This window comes from Salvia splendens, chromosome 9, assembly GCF_004379255.2.
Source record: "Salvia splendens isolate huo1 chromosome 9, SspV2, whole genome shotgun sequence".
Lineage (NCBI taxonomy): Eukaryota > Viridiplantae > Streptophyta > Magnoliopsida > Lamiales > Lamiaceae > Salvia > Salvia splendens.
In genome coordinates, this window is record NC_056040.1 from 32705098 (window position 1) to 32724933 (window position 19836).

Sequence of the window (19836 nt, forward strand, 5' to 3'; positions counted from 1 at the left end):
CAATGTGTAATGTACAGAATGTGTCTAATAATGAACTGTACTCGAAACATTGTCTGCAGTAAGTTAAGTGCTAGTAACCAATAATGTACAACTTCAGTAATGATAATGTACATTAACAGATTAATAATGCAATAATATTATGTATAAAATGTTGACAGTGGTAATACTAATAAGACTAAGACAACGATGTAAATCATAAGACTAATCGAAAAACAAAACCAAAAATGTTGTGAGGTGCAAAATACATCAACTTTTCCTCTTGCCCTTCCACGGCTCATTCTCCATTACCATCTCTTTAAGCATTGGACAATTTCTAGAGTCATGATGGCCCATCTCATTGCACGCCTTACACCGTCTAAGAGGCCTAGTAGCCTCCTTTACAGCCTTTTCTCTCTTGGAAATCAGACGGCTCACTGCGGCCCTTGGTTTTGACAACATCTGGAGGATGGACCTCAACTACTTCAGGCCTTACCATACCAAAAAACTCTTCAATCATTCGCCTCTTTTCAGAGGCGGACTTTGTAGGATTTCCAACTTGAAGAGAATTACCAAGTATAACCACCACCACTGTATAAAATTACAAAAAAAAACGGCTCAGCAAACATTTACATTACAAATCATAAATCGTCCATTACTGAAAATAAAAAAAACCATTACAGAGTGCATTATGTGTATAAGTAAAAACTACTCCCTAGCCGAGATGATATCAAAACCCTAGGTGAATGACTGAAACTCGTGGACTTTGGCGACAGTTTTGTTACTTAATATATACTACACCCTAGCCCCAAGGATTGCTAAACCCTTGGGGAATACATGAAACGTGCGCCGAACAATCAAACACGGACAATCTTAAACTAAACTGCTCAGCAAACATTTACATTACAGATCATATACTGAAAATAAAAAAACCATTACAGAGTAATATATGTACATTATGTGTATCAGTAAAAACTACTACCTAGTCAATATTATGTCTAAACCCTAGATGAATGACTGCAGCTCGTGTACTTAGACTACTGTTTTAAGAATTAGTACAAATTACACCCTAGCCCCAAGGATTGCTAAACCCTTTGGGAAAACAAGAAACGTGCGCCGAACAAGCAAACACGACCAAACTTAAATTAAACTGATCATTAAATATGTAAATTACATATCACAAATCCTGCATTACAAAACCCAAAACAATCATTATATAATATAATATGTACATTATGTGTATCAGTTAATAACTACTACCTAGCCAATATTATGTCTAAACCCTAGATGAATGACTGAAGCTTGTGTACTTAGACTACGGTTTTAAGAATTTGTACATACTACACCCTAGCCCCAATGATTGCTAAACCCTTTGGGAAAACAACAAACGTGGGCCGAACAAGCAAACACGGCCAAACTTAAATTAAACTGGTCATTAAAAATGTACATTACAGATCACAAATACTGCATTACAGAACCCAAAATAACCATTATATAATATAATATTTACATTATGTGTATCAGTTAATAACGACTACCTAGCCAATATTATGTCTAAACCCTAGATGAATTAAACTTGAATTAAACTTGAACCTAAAACAACCATTATAAAATATAATATGTATATTATGTGTATCAGTAAAAAAATACTACCTAGCCGCCATGCTTTCTAAACCCTCGTTGAATGACTGAAACTCGTAGACTTTGACGACGGTTTTAATTTGTACACAGAAAACCCTTCCCCCAATGATTGCTCAACCATTGGGGGAAACAAGTAAGGTGCATCTAACAGTGAAACTCGACAAATAATATATTACTTATGACTTTGGATAACAAAACAAAACACCACATACGATCGACTACTCCACCAAATCTAAATTTCAGTTCACAATTAGGAGTACAAATTTATGCAGACAAAAATATAAGTACTTTCTTCCATTGTTCAGTAAAACAAAATCAACGACCGAGCCCTCCACCAAATCGGCATTGTTAGCGAAAAACAAAAACTCGGAACGCGTCTACAAACAAAAACGCACGAGAATTTCAGACCTTAATGTGTTCTATGCAGTATAGATGCTTAACTTTTACGGAGATAAGACAGATTGAATGAAAATATCATTGAGAATAACCGCTGAGATTTTGGAAGAGAAAATCAAGGAAGTTAACATAACAAACACATTTCTGTATACCAAATTTAGCCTTTTCAAAAATTTTAATGATTTAATTTAAATTCATGTGGCATTATTTTGGGCCATTAGATCTTGAAATTGAATAGACGAGATTAAAAAGAACAATAGAACGAAAGATGGAAAAAAGATATGAATACATCCCTATATATATATATATATATATATGGTCCTGTTAGTTTGAGATTTTTTAGCTTAATTGAGAATCGAGATGCATTTTCAGCTACTCATCCACGACATTTTCGAAATATCAACTGCAAGTAGATTATGTCAACTCGGGGGTATTATTGTCAATAGCCTGCACATCAAATGTAAATAGCCTACACATCAAATGTCAACAACTTATAGTTGACATTATATGTGTATAGTTGACATGAATTGTATATGTAGTTGAGATTATATGTGTGTAGTTGACATAAATTGTATATGTAGTTGACAAAAAAAATAAAAATTTAAAAATAAAAATAAAAATAAATAAAAAATTTTAAAAAATTATTTATTGAATAAAATGTACCATAAAATTACCATTCTTCCATTTCATAATTAATTAATCTAAAAATATTTTCCATGTGACAAATTCTGGACCACTCATTTAATAAAAATAAGTGGCTGATAAAGCATCTCAATTCTCAATTAGACTAAAAAATCTCAATTGATCACAACCCTATATATATATATATATATATATATATATATATATATATATATATATAGAGTCCCATTATTCACAAATCTAGTCTTAAAGACCGAACTAGAGACCAAATTAGGGCCCTTAGATCTAGTTTTTAGTGGATGAGATGAGATGATGTAGTGAAAATTTCCGTAGTTCATTACATACACAAATTACTTCAACACGGGGGTATTTAAGTCATTTTATAAATAGGGTAAAATTTAGAATTCGTAGATCACAAAAAATTCACTAATTTCATACCCCGCCTCTTCTTCTCTCAAAACCTCTCTGAAAACCTCTCTGAAAAATCAAGGATTCTTCATCTTCATCGATCATCTCCGACCGATTCAACTGAAATCGGTGACAATCATCCCCGATTCAGCATCTCCATCGGTCGATTCAGCATATCCATCGATCATCTCCGTCGATTTCAACTGAAATCGACAACAATCATCCCCGATTCAACATCTCCATCAGCCGATTCAGAAATCTCCATCCGCCCGAGATCGACATCTCTTCAGCCTAACCTGAAATCGGCGTCAATTAGAAATGGTTGACACACGCAAATCGTCGACCGAAGATGAAGGACGCCTATTACATTCTGGTCGTACGTCTGGTTCAGGTAATACACATTTGATTTTTGGCTTTGATTTTTCTTTAGGAGAGATTACTTCAACATTTGATTGTTGCATAAATCGATTACTTTAGGATAGATTACTTCACATTACTTCTCTGATATTTAAGAGAAATATATCAAAAAGTGTGGCTACAGAAATCATCGATTTAGTTCATTTAATGAGGATATTACTTTATTTCATGAGGTTATTACATCATTTCATGAGGCTATTAATTTAATGTTTGATTTTTCATTTTTTTCTAATTTATGTGGTTAATGTGTGCTTCTAGCTCATTTCTGGACTCATTTGAATTATGTGGCATAAAATGATATGCATCTTCTAAATGTGATTTATTACTTTATAATTTGGAAACATTGCTTCATAATTCAGATTTCAAAGCACAATACTATAGCCGCTGATTTTAATGGTTGACACAAGAAAATCGTCGATGGAAGGTGAACGACGGTGATTGCGTTCTGGAAGAACGTCTGCCTCAAATAATACACTCTTTTGAAGCTTTATAGTTTTTGAAATTCTAATTTACTTCATCTGTTTGTAATTTGGTTTCTGATTTTCGTCCAATTATTTCATGAAGCAGAGCGGAGGAAGGTCAACGTAGGTGTCAAATATACTCGTAGGTCAGTAGCTAAATCACAACCGGTGGATAAATCAAAACACAAGAAAAGTTTGTTTGGTGTTCAGTATTGCAAGCCAAATAAATCCATATGCCAGAAGGTAAAAATAAATTTATGACCTAGTCATAATTCATGAGATGAAGTTAATTGTGTTGTATGAATTTTATTAACTGTGTTATATGCATATTTTGTGAAGAAATAACAGTTGAATGAACTAACTAACCTATTTGATGAAGTAATAACCTCATGAAATGAAGTAATATAAACTAACGTGTTTTGTATGCATATTTTGCTAGGAAATAAGATTGAATGAACTAACTAACTAATTTGATGAAGTAATAACCTAATGAAATAAAGTAATATAAACTGACTTGTTTTGTATGCATATTTTGCTTTATAATTACATTGAATGAACTAAATAACTTATTTGATGAAGTAATAACCACATGAAATGAAGTAATATAAACTGACATGTTTTGTATGTATATTTAGCTGGGAAGTATACTTGTAATGAATTAAAGAACCTAATGATAATGTTACAAACTATTTTAATGATGATATAAACTATGTTTCGAATGTTGAATTGTTGTTATGTGTTTCTTATATATAGGTGAAGATAACACAGGGGAAAATCCTCTAACTCACAACGGGGTGAAAAATCAAATCGGAGGAAAGGGATGAAGAGTTTCGGAAGATGTAGTTGAGGCATGGTGACATGGTGATAAGGACATTTGTGCAATCACTGGATGGGTCGTCCCCACGCCCTAACAAATGGGCGGTGCCCAGAATCACGGCTCAGCCCATTGAGATGAGTTGGTGTGTCAAATTTGGATGATTTCTTGTATTGGACAAGTTTGTATTTTTTTTTTCTTTTTTCAAATGGAGAGTTTGTATTTGGTTATGGGGTTTATACAGTGAGGATGGTGTGGTTTACCAACTTTCTCCTACAGTGGAAATAGTTGACTATTTTGGAGAAAATTCAAACGATTTTATTCACCATAGTAGTTTAATGAATAATAAACTACTACAATGATATAATGAACCTCCTGGGATGAACAATAAATACTAATAAATATTTGATTACTAAAACACTTTACACAATCTATTCAATTTAAAGTTTGCCAAAAATTTAAACAAATTCAAATTCAGAGTGTGATGAAGTAATAAAACACATGGAATGAAGTAAATAAATACAATAATGAAGTACGAAACCTTTTTACAAAATTTGAATTACTTCATTTCAATAGTTAATTACTTCATTCCAATAGATTATTACTTCATTCCATTTTGAATTTGAATTTGTTTAACCTTTTTACAAAATTTAAAGCGAATAGACTGTTTGAAGTGTTTTCAGTTTATTACTTCATCCAGTAGATTAATTACTTCATTCCAATAGATTATTACTTCATTCCACTTTGAATTTGAATTTGTTTAACTTTTTTACAAAATTTAAAGCAAATAGACTGTGTGAAGTGTTTTCAGTTTATTACTTCATCCAGTAGTTTAATTACTTCATTCTAATAGTTAATTACTTCAATTTAATAGTTAATTACTTCATTTTAATAGTTAATTACTTCATTTTAATAGTTAATTATGATAGTTAATTACTTCATTTCAATAGATTATTACTTCATTCCACTTTGAATTTGAATTTGTTTAACCTTTTTCAAAATTTAAAGCGAATAGACTGCGTGAAGTGTTTTCAGTTTATTATTTCATCCAGTAGATTAATTACTTCATTCCTATAGTTAATTACTTCATTCCAATAGATTATTACTTCATTCCACTTTGAATTTGAATTTGTTTAACTTTTTTACAAAATTTAAAGCGAATAGACTGTGTGAAGTGTTTTCAGTTTATTACTTCATCCAGTAGATTAATTACTTCATTCTAATAGTTAATTACTTCATTTTAATAGTTAATTACTTCATTTCAATAGTTAATTACTATAGTTAATTACTTCATTTCAATAGATTATTACTTCATTCCACTTTGAATTTGAATTTGTTTAACCTTTTTCAAAATTTAAAGCGAATAGACTGTGTGAAGTGTTTTCAGTTTATTATTTCATCCAATAGATTAATTACTTCATTCCTATAGTTGATTACTTCATTCCAATAGATTATTACTTCATTCCACTTTGAATTTGAATTTGTTTAACCTTTTTACAAAATTTAAAGCGAATAGACTGTGTGAAGTGTTTCAGTTTATTACTTCATCCAGTAGATTAATTACTTCATTCCAATAGATTATTACTTCATTCCACTTTGAATTTGAATTTGTTTAACCTTTTTAAAAAATTTAAAGCGAATAGACTGTGTGAAATGTTTTCAGTTTATTACTTCATTTAGTAGATTAATTACTTCATTCCAATAGTTAATTACTTCATTCAATAGATTATTACTTCATTCCACTTTGAATTTGAATTTGTTTAACCTTTTTACAAAATTTAAAGCGAATAGACTGTGTGAAGTGTTTTCAAAATGAAGTATTTATTCTTTATTATGATGTATGTCAATGTTGATGAAGTTATAACCTCATTTAATAAGGTTAATGGACTAAAGTAATAACTCAATTGAAGTTCAATGAAGTAAAATCCTATTGGGATGAATTGGCATAGTTGTTGAATGAAATAAATCAATATCATCACTTTTCACTTACTTTCAAGCAGTCGCTCAAATATTCTAAGTCAACAAATAAAATGATTGTCACTTTCGCTAATTTCTGAAAATAGAAAATCCATGGCCACTACCGGAACTGCAGCATTCGCCGTCGGTATCTGTCCGTTGACCACCCGCCGCGATGACCCTGAGAATCAGTCAAATCCTCAAATCCCAATAAGAATTCTGAATACTTCTGCACTCACATCATCCAAATGAACTATTAATTCATTATTGACTATTACTAGTACATTCTGTTGAGTTATTGCATTAATTCAGTAAATGTTTCATGCATATGCAAGTTGATAACATCAATAATCATTTCATTATAAACAACATACTGTTCATACCTATTAGTTGAATAGGTTGTGCCAACGATACTATATCACCGTAGAGATGGAAATTCTTCTTAGCAATGGGATCACACCAGAAAAGATGAGCGAGCCTATTCTTAGAGTTCACCTCAAAATCATAGGTGAATGCTGGACAATTCTCTTTCTTTCGGCTCATCCCATTAAGTACCATTTGTGCATCTGCCCCACTAGTATATGCTCTCAAGTCGCGCCTATAGTTTCTAACTTTTACAACCGTGCAACCAACATAATCCAGCCCAGCAAGAACTTCATTCAGCAACTTAAAAGTCAATGTAGGGCCTATGTTTGCACTTGCACAATCTAGTATAAATTTCTGATGCAATAGGTCAATGTTGCGATTCAGCCTCATGAATCGCTTATGGCGTAACTCCACCATATCATGATTATGTATTTCATCAAATTGATTGACAACATAACCAATTCCTTTACAAAACTTTAAAGCAATTTTAGCCTTGCAAAAATACTTCCTAGAAGAACGTCTACGCTTTGACTCATGCCCTTGCATTTTCATTTTCCTCTGACCTTCTCTACTGCACACAACATACAACCATGTGACATGATCCCCCTTCTTTTTTGATCCATGTTTACGAGTGACAAACCCAACATATCGTGCACACTTATTATAGAACTCAATAGCATCATCAAGTCTAAGAAAAATCTGTCCAATGTAAGGCTTCAGCTCGGATGGCCAATCAGCTAAGTGTGACACTATTATAAAACATTCAAACTTCTGTTAGTGGAAAATTTAAACAAAACAAAACAAAACATATTCATTCAACAAGCATATAAGTTCATTCGGTTGTATTACAACTTCATTATAACCTGAAATTAGTTCCTTATGTGTCGTATTGATCGCATATAAACTACTGCTAGTGGAAAATGAAAACTGAACAAAACATATTCATTCAACAAGCATATAACTTCATTCGGATGTATTACTACTTCATTAAAATCCCATATTAGTTCATTATGGTTCATATTGATAGCATACAAAACTAATGTCGCATACAACCTACTGTTAGTGGAAAATAAAAACAAAACAAAATATATTCATTCAATAAGAATATAAGTTCATTCATCTGTATTACTACTTCATTATATTTAAATATTAGTTCATTATGAGTTGTATTTATCTCATACAATATAAAGCATGTCAGCATATCATATTACGATAAAAATACTTCATTAGTGTATTTTTTACCGCATTAATTCGACCTTTTTACTTCATTATGAATCTGTTTACACTATAGAATGAAAAAATTAAAAATTACAAACCTTCAACTGAGTTACTTTCTTCTTCTAACTCTAAATCTGAATCTGTATCGAATAGAGTGCCTCCTTGATATTGTAGATCATCCAGAATTGATCCAATACTAGCTTCTTCATTATTGGTCGATGAAGATCCATCTTCAACCGCAGAATTTGTCGGTGTTTTCCCTACTCCATCGAGATGCTGGTGAATTTCACGTGTGGAATTCTCCATGGATGACAATTGAGGCAAATTGTGAATTGAAGGAATTGCGAAAACTGAGGCAGATCAATCTGGAATTTGATGCAGATCGCGATTGATCGACGATGCAGCAATTGCAAAATGATCGTGAATTGAGGAAGCAAAACCCGATGGAGTTGAAGCATTCGTATGCTGCATCGATCAGCAAGGTAGTGAATCAGCAAACGATCGTGAATTGAAGGATTGAGACAGATCGCGATTGACAACAATTGCAGCAATTGCAAAACGATCGTGAATTACGGATTGAGACAGGTCGCGGTTGAGGTAGATCGTGGAGATCGATGCAGATTGAAGAAGAATATACATCTAACGTAAATTGGGAGAAAATTGATGAAGATTGCGTAAAAATTGATGAAGATTGCGAGAAGATTGCGTGAAGATTGTATGAATTGAGAGAAGGAAAGAGATTCACGTTTTTTATGAAGATTAATAAACTGATTTCCGAAAATACCCCTCAGTATGTTTTAATTGAATAAATAATTAAATTAATTGTAAATTAATCATAACCACAAGATTAAAAAAATGGAGGGCCCTAATTTGGTCTCTAGTTCGGCCGTTAAGAATGGTTCGACATTGATCACATCCCTATATATATATATATATATATATATATATATATATATATATATATATATATATATAGGGTTGTGATCAATGTCGAACCCTTCTTAAAGATCGAACTAGAGACCAAATCTCATCCACTCATTAATCACATCTAATGGTTATTAATAATTACACATTATCTTTTATTTTTATTCAGTCAAATTGACAAAAGGGTAGATTTGGAATACCCAAAAATCCAAAAATGATGCAGTTACGGTAGAAACACACGGTTTTGCGGCTGATGATTTAAACCTAAGCCTGAAATCGTTGGCCCCATTGCAGAGCTCCTACAGATACTACAGCGTGAGGGCGGTGGTGCTGATGGTGCTACTCACGGTTTCACTACTTCTCCTGCCGCTGGTCCTACCGCCGCCACCACTGACGCTTCTCATCATCCCCGTCGCTATCATGACGGTGTTCGTCTTTAGCTGCTCAATGTCGCTTTTGAAAGATCGATACTATAGTTATTAGTTACCGTCCATACGTATGGGCGATTAGATTGGTTATATGAATATGTATATTTATATTAATGCTAATCATTTGATTAATAATCTTCACCAATTGGAGATTAATTATGTTTCCCAGATTAGGGAAGATTTTGGATTAATGTTTCTTTATTGATTTTGGATTAATTTTCTTGTTTGTCGTCCGCTTTGGAACAAGGTATGTTTTCCAGGTGCGTTGTTTATGTGTTTATGCGAGAGAGATAAAATTAAATGCCAGATTAATTGCATTCCTCTAGTGTCTAGATTTAGACACGTTTGGTGCTTTATGATGAAGTCTTTGTATGGTTATTCTGAACTTATTTATATATATAATGAACTATATTCACTAAATAATGAATCTAATGAACATATGTGATGAAGTAATTTCGATATTTTATTGAAATATAGTAACGATAAAAAAAATTAATTGTGTTAAACGTTAAGCGATAATAATGAACTATATTCATTAATAATGAACTAAATGAACATAGTAATGAAGTAATTTGATATTTTTATTGAAATGTGGTAATAATAATACGTTCACTGTGCTAAACACCAAGGGGTAATGATATGATCAACTGTATTTACTAAATAATGAACCAAATGAACGTTAGTAATGAAGTAAATATGGTCTTTTATTGAAACACAGTAATAATACAAGAAGTTAACTGCGTTAAACGTCAAGCGGTTGTAATGAACTTGTTACTTCATTCAAATAGGTTATTACTTCATTCATTCACTAGGTTATTACTTTAAGGGATTCTTGAGCATATGAGGAAGAGTGATCACTACTTCATTCATATGTGCATTTACTTCATTCGACAAGTATACCACTTCATCACAATAAAATTTTACTTTATTGAACTTCAATTGGGTTATTACTTTAGTCCATTACCTTATTAAATGAGGTTATAACTTCATCAACATTGACATGCATCATAAGAATTGAACCGTGTTGTATGCATAGTTTGCGAAAAATTATATTTGTAATGAACTAAATAACGTACTTGATGAAGTTATAACCACATTTAATGAAGTAATTAATCACTTAAATGAAGTATCAAATTATTCATTCTAGTATCGTACTTCATTCATGTTGTTATGTACTTCATTCCAGTTGTTTATTACTTCACTACACTTTGAATTTGAATCTATTTAAATTTTTGGTACACATTAAATCAAATAGACTATATGAAGTGTTTTATTAATGAAGTGTTTTATTAATGAAGTATTTATTCTTTATTATGATGTATTCGTATGCTAAGACTGAACCTGCCTATTAATCATCCTTGTATGTTCAATACTTCAATGTCGTAGTTTATTACTTAATTCCACTAGTTTATGACTTCATTCTAGTAATTTATCGTCATCCAGTTTGATTGAGAAGAATTTCTGGTGGAAATCGTCGTTGTAGATTGAAGGAATTTTGGGGAATAGAGAAGAACAGTTGGAGAACTGTGTTGTATGTATAGTTTGCAAAGAATTAATATTGTAATGAACTAAATAACGAACTTGATGAAGTTATAACCTCAAATAATGAAGTGATATGAACATAATGGTATTATATGCATAGTTTGTGAAGAATTATAATTTTAATGAACTAAATAACGCACTTGATGGAGTAATAACATCAAGTAATGAAGTAATATGAATTGAACCGTGTTGTATGCATAGTTTGCAAAAAATTATATTTGTAATGAACTAAATAACGTACTTGATGAAGTTATAACCACATGTAATGAAGTAATTAACCACTGAAATAAAGTATCAAAACTATTGGAATGAAGTAACAAATTACAAACAAATAAATGTATCATTATTTTGTCAGAAAACAAATAAATGAAGTAATAAATTACAAACTAATAGATGAAGTGATGGAACTATCTGAATTAAGTAATAACTTGGCTAAATGAAGTAATATATAATGAATGAATAATATTAGAAATGAAAAGAATCAAATGACTATTAATATTGACGTATGACATATTATACTAATAAATTAAAAAATACCAGAGCATAACTTATTTCCAGTAGGTATTACTTCATTTTAGTAGGTGTTTACTTCATTCCAATAGGTTTATTACTTCAATCCAGTACGTAATAAATTGAAGATGAATATATTTTTACTTCATTCTAGTACGTTTGTACTAAATTGAAGTAAGTGTATTACTTCATTCCATCCATTACGTAATAAATTGGAAATGAACATGTTTTTACTTTATTTTAGTAGGTTTATTACTTCATTCAAATGTGTCATTACTTAATTCAAATAGGATTTTAGTTCATTCCAATAGGTTTTCACATAATTCAACACATGTTTCTTTCAAATTCATTGAACAAGGTTTTTTATTTTATTCACTGTAAATAATAGTACAATTTATTCCAGTGGGTTTATTACTTCATTCTAAAAAGTTAATACTTCATTATACTAGGTTTTTACTTCATCCAGTAGGACTCCAAATTCTTCTACAAATACTTCGTTTCAAATGTCGTGAGAGCCGTGAGAGTGACGACAGCACATCCCTCTACCCTTGCACTTTCCGTGACAGCACCTCCTCCACCTCCGACGATTACACCTCCTTTGTTAAATCCTACGCTAGGCTACTCGACAAAGCACTAGACGCACACGCATTCATTTATACCAATGGAGACGATGCGGATAAATTGACGAGCACGATTGAAGTTATGCCTCAGGTTCAGAGTCTGATCGATCGCGCCATAGGCTGCTGACCGGTTGGTGCGGCTTTGAGAAGCTTCCTGGTGCGGTCGGCGATGAAGCACGTGATCCACGATAGTATCTGCTGGTACGCGGTGGAGATGGATAAGGTTTTGGAGAATCTGATCCGGATGCCCTACCGGAGTTGCGTCGAAGGGGCCGTGCAGGCAGAGGAGCTCTCAAGATTTCATGATTGGTTCAAGGGGATGGGATACTGTGGATCGTATGAGTATCCTTACATTGATCGGATTCCGGCATCCAGATCCGTCGTCAAGCGACGGCGAAGATGAAGAGATGGAGCCATTGATAAAGTGTGAGGATGATCAGGAGATTGGCGAAAGATTATACAAATTCACATGACGACGCTAAAGGGTGACAGCCGTGAGAGTGACGGCAACACATGCCGTCTCACGCCGGCGACGGCAGCGGTACCGCGAAGGAGGGCCAAATGCGTTGAGGACGACGACTTCTGGGGATTTCAATTTTGTTTAGAGAGAGAGATGGATGGAGGAGAGATTTAGACGGAGGAAATAAGAGAAGATGAGATGGGGTAGGAGATGAGCTCATATATGTTTTGGCCAAAATACCCCTGCATTGAAGTAAATTGTCTACCTAATGAAGGAGCGAAATTAATATAGCATTGTCTAATCTCATCCATTAAACCCTAGATCTAAGGGCCCTAATTTGGTCTCTAGTTCGGTCTTTAAGAGTGGATTTGTGAATAATGAGACTCTATATATATATCTATATATATATATATATATGGGTGCACTATGGTTAGTAAGTGATGTTCTGTCAAAAATCAAAGCAATTCTCAGCCCTTCGATCCTTAGATTGGATGGTTGTGATAATAATATCCGAGCTACATTATTACACTAAAAGTGTTACATTATTAGTCGAGCTACATTATTAGAATACACAATCTACATTATTTGACTAAGACACATTACATTATTAGCCGAACTACATTATTTAACTACACAATCTACATTATTAGATGACACATGACATTAATCTAACGGTTACATCACAAGATCCAATGGATGAGATTTGCTTTGATTTTTGACAGAATTTCACTTATAGATTTGATCACATCCCTATATAGGTTTGTGTTAAAATGACAACACCATTTAAGATGGCACTGTACCACCAAGGACAACTATTAGATTTAGGAGCAGATTCAATCCTAGCCTGCCACGTGGAAGACATGCTAGCCTATGTATCATAGATTGCTTGATTATCTTTGATTTCATATCGCAGATTGCTTGGAACCATATATCGTATTGCTTGCTTATGTATCGCAGAATGCTTGCCTATGTATCGCAATTGCCTGCCTAGATTGTCATTTCAACTATGGTATCACAATAGTGCTCTGATTTCGTATCTCATATTGCTTGGAACCCTATGCCGAATTGTTTGCCTATGTATCACTTATTGCTTGCATATGTAATGCAGATTACATGTTACTTGGTGTCACATTGTGACTTTAAGAGCGGTGTCACCCTAACGCACCCATATATATATATATATATAGGACTGTGATCAATACCAAACTACTCCTAAACCTTAAACGCCGAACAACATCATTATATGATAACCTGGAGGTCATTATAATGAACTAATAACAAACTTATAATGAACTTCAGATTTCTAAACTATGCATGATGATGTCATTTTTTTTAAATCTCAGAATTCCCTATAATGAACTACAAATAAAGTTATAATGAACTCTGCGTTATTATATAATGATGTGTTTGGCGTTTAGTGTTTTAAACTAGTTTGGTATATAATACAACCCTATATATATGTGTGTGTGTGTATATATAGGGAGATGTTAAAATGACAACGCTATTTTGGGTGACACTATGCCACCAATCTGATCCGTTAGATTTCAAACCAGATTCATTCTTATTTTGCCATGTGGCAGTCTTGATTTTAAATAAAAATAAATAAAAATAATGCATTAGGCTATAATTGGAAATCAAAATTCTAGCAGATTCTCTCCAAACGTAAATCACGGTATTACCTCCTCTCTTTCTTCAATTTCTTACTTCAATTTCTTTCTTCAATTTCAGCAGTTAATCTATCAAGTCTTAAGAAAAAAATGTCCTTCAATCTCTGTAATTCTCTCATTCGCTTGCACTACTTTTATTCCAAATCGCGTGCTGCTACTTTCAATCTCTTTTTTTCAATTTCGCGGATATGAAATCTCTGTTATTCTTGAAGATATTTAATCTCTGTAATTCTTCATTAAATATTCCATCTTCATTGAATTCAAGGATAATGATGTTCCTGCTATCGTTCAGTTTACTGATTTCGCAAACAGTAAATATTTACTTATATCGTGTGATTGTTAAATTGCTTATTACAGTTCATGGATTTTGATATGAGGTTGAATATCACGATTTTGATATGTAATTGAACTTATAGATTTGTATCTTCTCATGTAAATGAAATTTATGTATTTCGAATTGAATTGTGGGTTTATATTTCATAACTTACTGCAATTTAGTGATTGAATATTTATTTTACGCCTTACAAATTTCATATGTCAGATTGCTTGTCTGAATATGTGATATTGCTTGCTCATGTTTACTAAATTGTATGTCAGTGTCCGATGTCTGGGATTCCCAGATGATTTAATGATCAATTGAAGAAATTCTCTGATTTCATGAACTTGCAAATAAAATTTATGTATTTGTAATTAAATTTCATGGAGTTCAAAATTAATGATTGATTGTTTTTATATCGCCATACTGATTTTGTATGCCAAATTGCTTGTTTAAACATGTGACATTGCTTGCTTATGGATATTAAATTGCATGTCAGTTTTCAGCTTTAATGCTAGATTTTGGGAAAGAGTTGAGAGCAACTCTATGGCCTTGCCCGATACTGAAAAGAGTACAAGAGCGGAAGAAGATTTTTATTTGATTGGAAGACCGTGCGTAATAGAAGTTCAGACACCAAAAGAGTTGAGAGCAACTCCTCGGCCTTGCTTGTCTATGACAAGTTTTTCACATACTATCATAAAAAATCAATTAGTGCTTGCCCCAGAATCTGTAATTGCTTGGTTGCATGTGTTGGATTGCTTGCTGTGTAATCTAAAATAGCATATCTTGTCATTAAATCCATATTCTTCTTTGTAATTTAATTAGATCACATATTGCATTTCAATGTGTAATGTATTGCATGTCAATTTATAATTTAGTGCTTGGTAGTACAAAGGATTTAAACAAATTAGTGCTTGAAGTTGTTTATACTCAACTCAGAATTCGTATGGCAATTTGCTTGTCAATGTGTCAAAATTTGCTACAAGAGTTAGTCTTGCTTACCAATGTGTCAGAATTTGCTTACCATTGTAAATCATGTCTTATGCGTGTTATTCAATGTCTACATCAAACAAAATAGAAATCCAAAAACCATCAATGTATACACCAAAAGAAACCAACAATCATCGACTATCAAGAGTTAGTTTACTAAAAAATTTAAACAAAACATAGTGATGTTCATTCTCCTAAAATAATATCAACGGGTCCTTTCTTTTGCGCCTCTTCAAAGTGGCGTGTTATCGTATTCATTACATCACCCAAGAACTTATTTTGAGCTTCTACAGACTCATCTTCTGCAGGCTCTGCGGTTGCCTTCCTCTTTTTAACCATTGTTTAACTGTGTCCTGTGTTGCACGATGAAAACCATTACACTTATCATGTATTAAAATTGTCACGACCGCCCATACTAGGGTTACTACAAACGCGGCGATCGTGACCAACATGCATGGATAACGTTTTTAAAAGGAAACTTAATTAACTTAAAGGCAGGAAAAAAAACATTTTTGTTTAAAAAAGTTTAAGGTTAAAATTGTACTATTAATTAGAAATGACTCATGATAAAAACTTTTAAAAGAAGCAGCGGAGAAAATAAACTTTAAGAAACCCAATTAACTTCTAAAGTAAAATATTTAATTTAATTCATGGGAAACACCATTTTGAAAGACAACGTAATTACTTGGTTAAAACCTAACACAACCATACATATTCAAACACAATCCGGAAACGATTTAAAGTCTTGAGACATAGTTAATAATATAGCAGCGGAAAAAGGTTTAAAGAGAGTCAAGGATAACGCCTATGTATGAAGACACAACGCATCCTAGGTTCTTAGGCCAACTCAACATCCTCCGCAACATCCTGCTCAACCTGCACATAAGAAAAATAATATGCAGGGCTGAGTACTTGTTGTACTCAATGGGCTTATGCCGAAAACAATTTATATTAGTTATGTCATCCATACCAGTGATCTCGAGTTTTATATGTAAAGAAATATCGCGAGAGCACAAAAACATTTCAAGTCTGGCCAGACAATTTATCTCCCCACTTTTCACATCATTCCTTCAATCACAATCACCATATCACAGTGCGACGAATGTGTGGCCACACTATTCGCCCACGGGACCGGTCGACTAGCAAGGACGGCTCACGATCCCACCAGTGTGCACAGCCTGATAGGGTTTGCGGCCCTACTCATGCCCGAATTCGTTTCACAACACAGCCCTATAGCCTAACGGAGCAAGCTCAGACGAACTATGCATCAGGCAACAATCTCACAAACAAAAACAAGGCATGACATAACAGTTAAACCACCCTTATAACACCACGTAATATTTTCGGAAAATAAAGAGGTTTGAAAAGAAAGCCCACCTCGTTCGCTTAACAAATCAAATTCCAACTTATGGCAACTCTCGTTCCTGGAACTCACGTATACACAATCACCCTTGTCAACGACAACACAATCAGCCTTCCATAAGTTTATATTATCATGCATGTCCTATTGTTCCTTTTTATCCTTCTCTTACCCATCCCATCATTCACCAACACAAAGAGGATATGTCATAAACTTCTCAACACGTCACACATAATCACATCATAGGATACCTTCTCAAATCATACATGCACCAAGTAATTAATCAAAATTTAGCAATAAGTGATATTTTCACATATCAGCAAAGCTGGCAGAACTGTGTGGTTGGTTTGTAAAAATCACCAAAAATTCATCCGACCTCATATGAAGCTAAAATTTTGTCACAACACAGTAGACACATTCAAGTTCATTAAGGTAAATTTTCACACTAAAATCTTGTCATTTGATCAGTCAAAACATTAATACAACTCTCTGGTCGGAATATAAAAATTCTGGCAGCATTGCACAGTTCATTTGAAAAATTCATCATAAATTCATACGATGTCCAATAAGGCTGAAATTTTTACAAGACTCAGAAGACACTTCAAAATTTCACATAGTTCAATAATCACATCAATCAGATGTCATTTAGTCGGTCAAACAGATTTCGAAACTTTCTGGTCGAGAACACACGTTACTGACAGAATTACGCAGTCGACTTCAAACAATTTTCAAAAATTCAATTTTTTACAAAAAGGGCTGAAATTTATACGAGACACAGATAACACCTCAAAATTCACTCAGAAAAATTTTCATACCAAAATTCGATCGTTTGCTAGGTCAATCACATATCAGGAAATACTGTTCGAACGTCACAGATTTCAGACTCATAATTTCGAAATTAGGGTTTCTTTCCCAATCATCCAAACACAAATTCTCATGCTTATAACACACCATCATGCTTGATAAGATACTCTTAAACATGTTTGCACATAAACTTAGATCATTCACCAAAGATTCAAATCAAACTTCACACAATTCAATCAAAAATCGCATAACTATCAAAGTTCTCAAGCAAACTCACTTTCCCACCGATTAACATTGCGATCTATGATTCCTACACCCACTACATGCATGTAGGATTCAAGAACATGGTTCAAACGAAAAGAATGAGGGAAAGTGAAGCAAATATACCTTCTTTGACAAAAATGAATCGGTAGAAACAAGAAACGGTGTGATTCGTCAGAGACTCTTGAAAATAAACTTCAACGGATGCAAGAACAAGAATTGGATGGAGGATTTTTGGAGAGATTGTAGAGAGGGAGGGGGAAAAAATGTGTGGAGTGAGGGAGAATGGGGGCTAGGGTTTGTTTAGGTGGTATTTATAGTCTAGGGTTAAGTCCATAGGTGAAATAATTAATTAATTGTGGAGGAATAAAATATAGGCTAATAAATCAATATCCCACAATTAAAAGAAGCCAAATTTTCGAAAATTATGGTTGTAAATTCAACAAGGAATTATTTGATATTTACTTGGAGAGAAATAAATCCACAATTTAGGAAATAAAACAATGGATATTCTACAAACAAGGAAACAAAATAAATTGAATCTCCAAGTAGGAAAGAATGAAGTAAGGGTCGAAAATTTAAGGGGAATTGCACAAGGGAATTATTTAAATCCTCAATTAAATAGAATATGATTTAAATTTGGTAATTTTCTTTATGGGAAAAAGGCTCCCATAAAATAGGTACCAAATAATTATATTCCCACAAGGAAAAATACTAGTGTAGGGCGTGTGACATGAAGGATACAACATAAGGAAATGTTCACATCCCCAATTAATTTTGCATAGGTATTAGTATGGTATTTAATTGAATAAAAAGGGATCCCATAAAATAGGAAACAAATAAATTATCCTCCAAAAATTAGTGAAGGGGCCGAAAATTATTAGGCTTAAATAGCCAAGGAAATATTTCAACTCTCTATTTATTTTGGGTGAAGAAATAATAGGTGGCATGATTTAATTGGATTTAATTCAAAAGAAAGGAGTCAACAAAGCACCAATTAAATCAAAGAAAATAATTCATCCTCCTATTTTAAATAGGAGATTTTCGAAACTCCCAAGGATGATAGGCTAGAGTTCGAATTTCATGTAGTACCATTTATGGATCATTTGGTTTGGATTTAATTTGGATAAATATCCCAAAACAATGAATTAAATCCAAGAAATGAAATACTATTTCAATAATTAGGAAGGGCCGATAATTATTTCACACAATTCACTTAATCTCATAGAAACAAAAGTTTCATATTTGAAAATTCCAAATAAACATATAAAAAGAGTCACAAAAATTAGGGATGTTATAAAAATACACATTCCCAACCATTAGTAAACAAACTATATGCATGTCTTTTCACACATTTTCAATGCTTTATTAAAGTGAACATTAACAGAGCAATTAATAAGCTTGAACAAGCAATTCTGACAAACTGGACAAGTAATTCGATCATACTGAACAAAAATTCTAACACTCTGAACAAGCAACTCATTTATCAAGCAATTCTAACACTCTTAACAAGCAATTCTACCATGTTGAACAAGCAATATGTTTATCAAGCAATTCCAAAGGGCACACAGTTCGAAATAGCTAAATAATAATGTATTAACAAGCACATTCCCATCCATTAACACACTGAACAAGAAATGTCTTTTGACCCACATTTTT

At 32.9% G+C, this 19836-nt stretch overlaps 1 protein-coding gene across 1 annotated transcript; it reads right to left on the minus strand.

The window, feature by feature from the left end:
• Positions 1 to 364: 364 nt before the first annotated feature.
• LOC121749444 (protein FAR1-RELATED SEQUENCE 5-like) lies at positions 365 to 8601 on the minus strand. The gene is made up of 3 exons (XM_042144014.1): positions 8394 to 8601; positions 7095 to 7826; positions 365 to 567 (listed from the first exon to the last, which is right to left on the minus strand). Exons 1-3 carry the CDS (start codon positions 8599 to 8601, stop codon positions 365 to 367), a joined length of 1143 nt encoding a protein of 380 aa, XP_041999948.1.
• Between the last annotated feature and the right edge of the window lie 11235 nt (positions 8602 to 19836).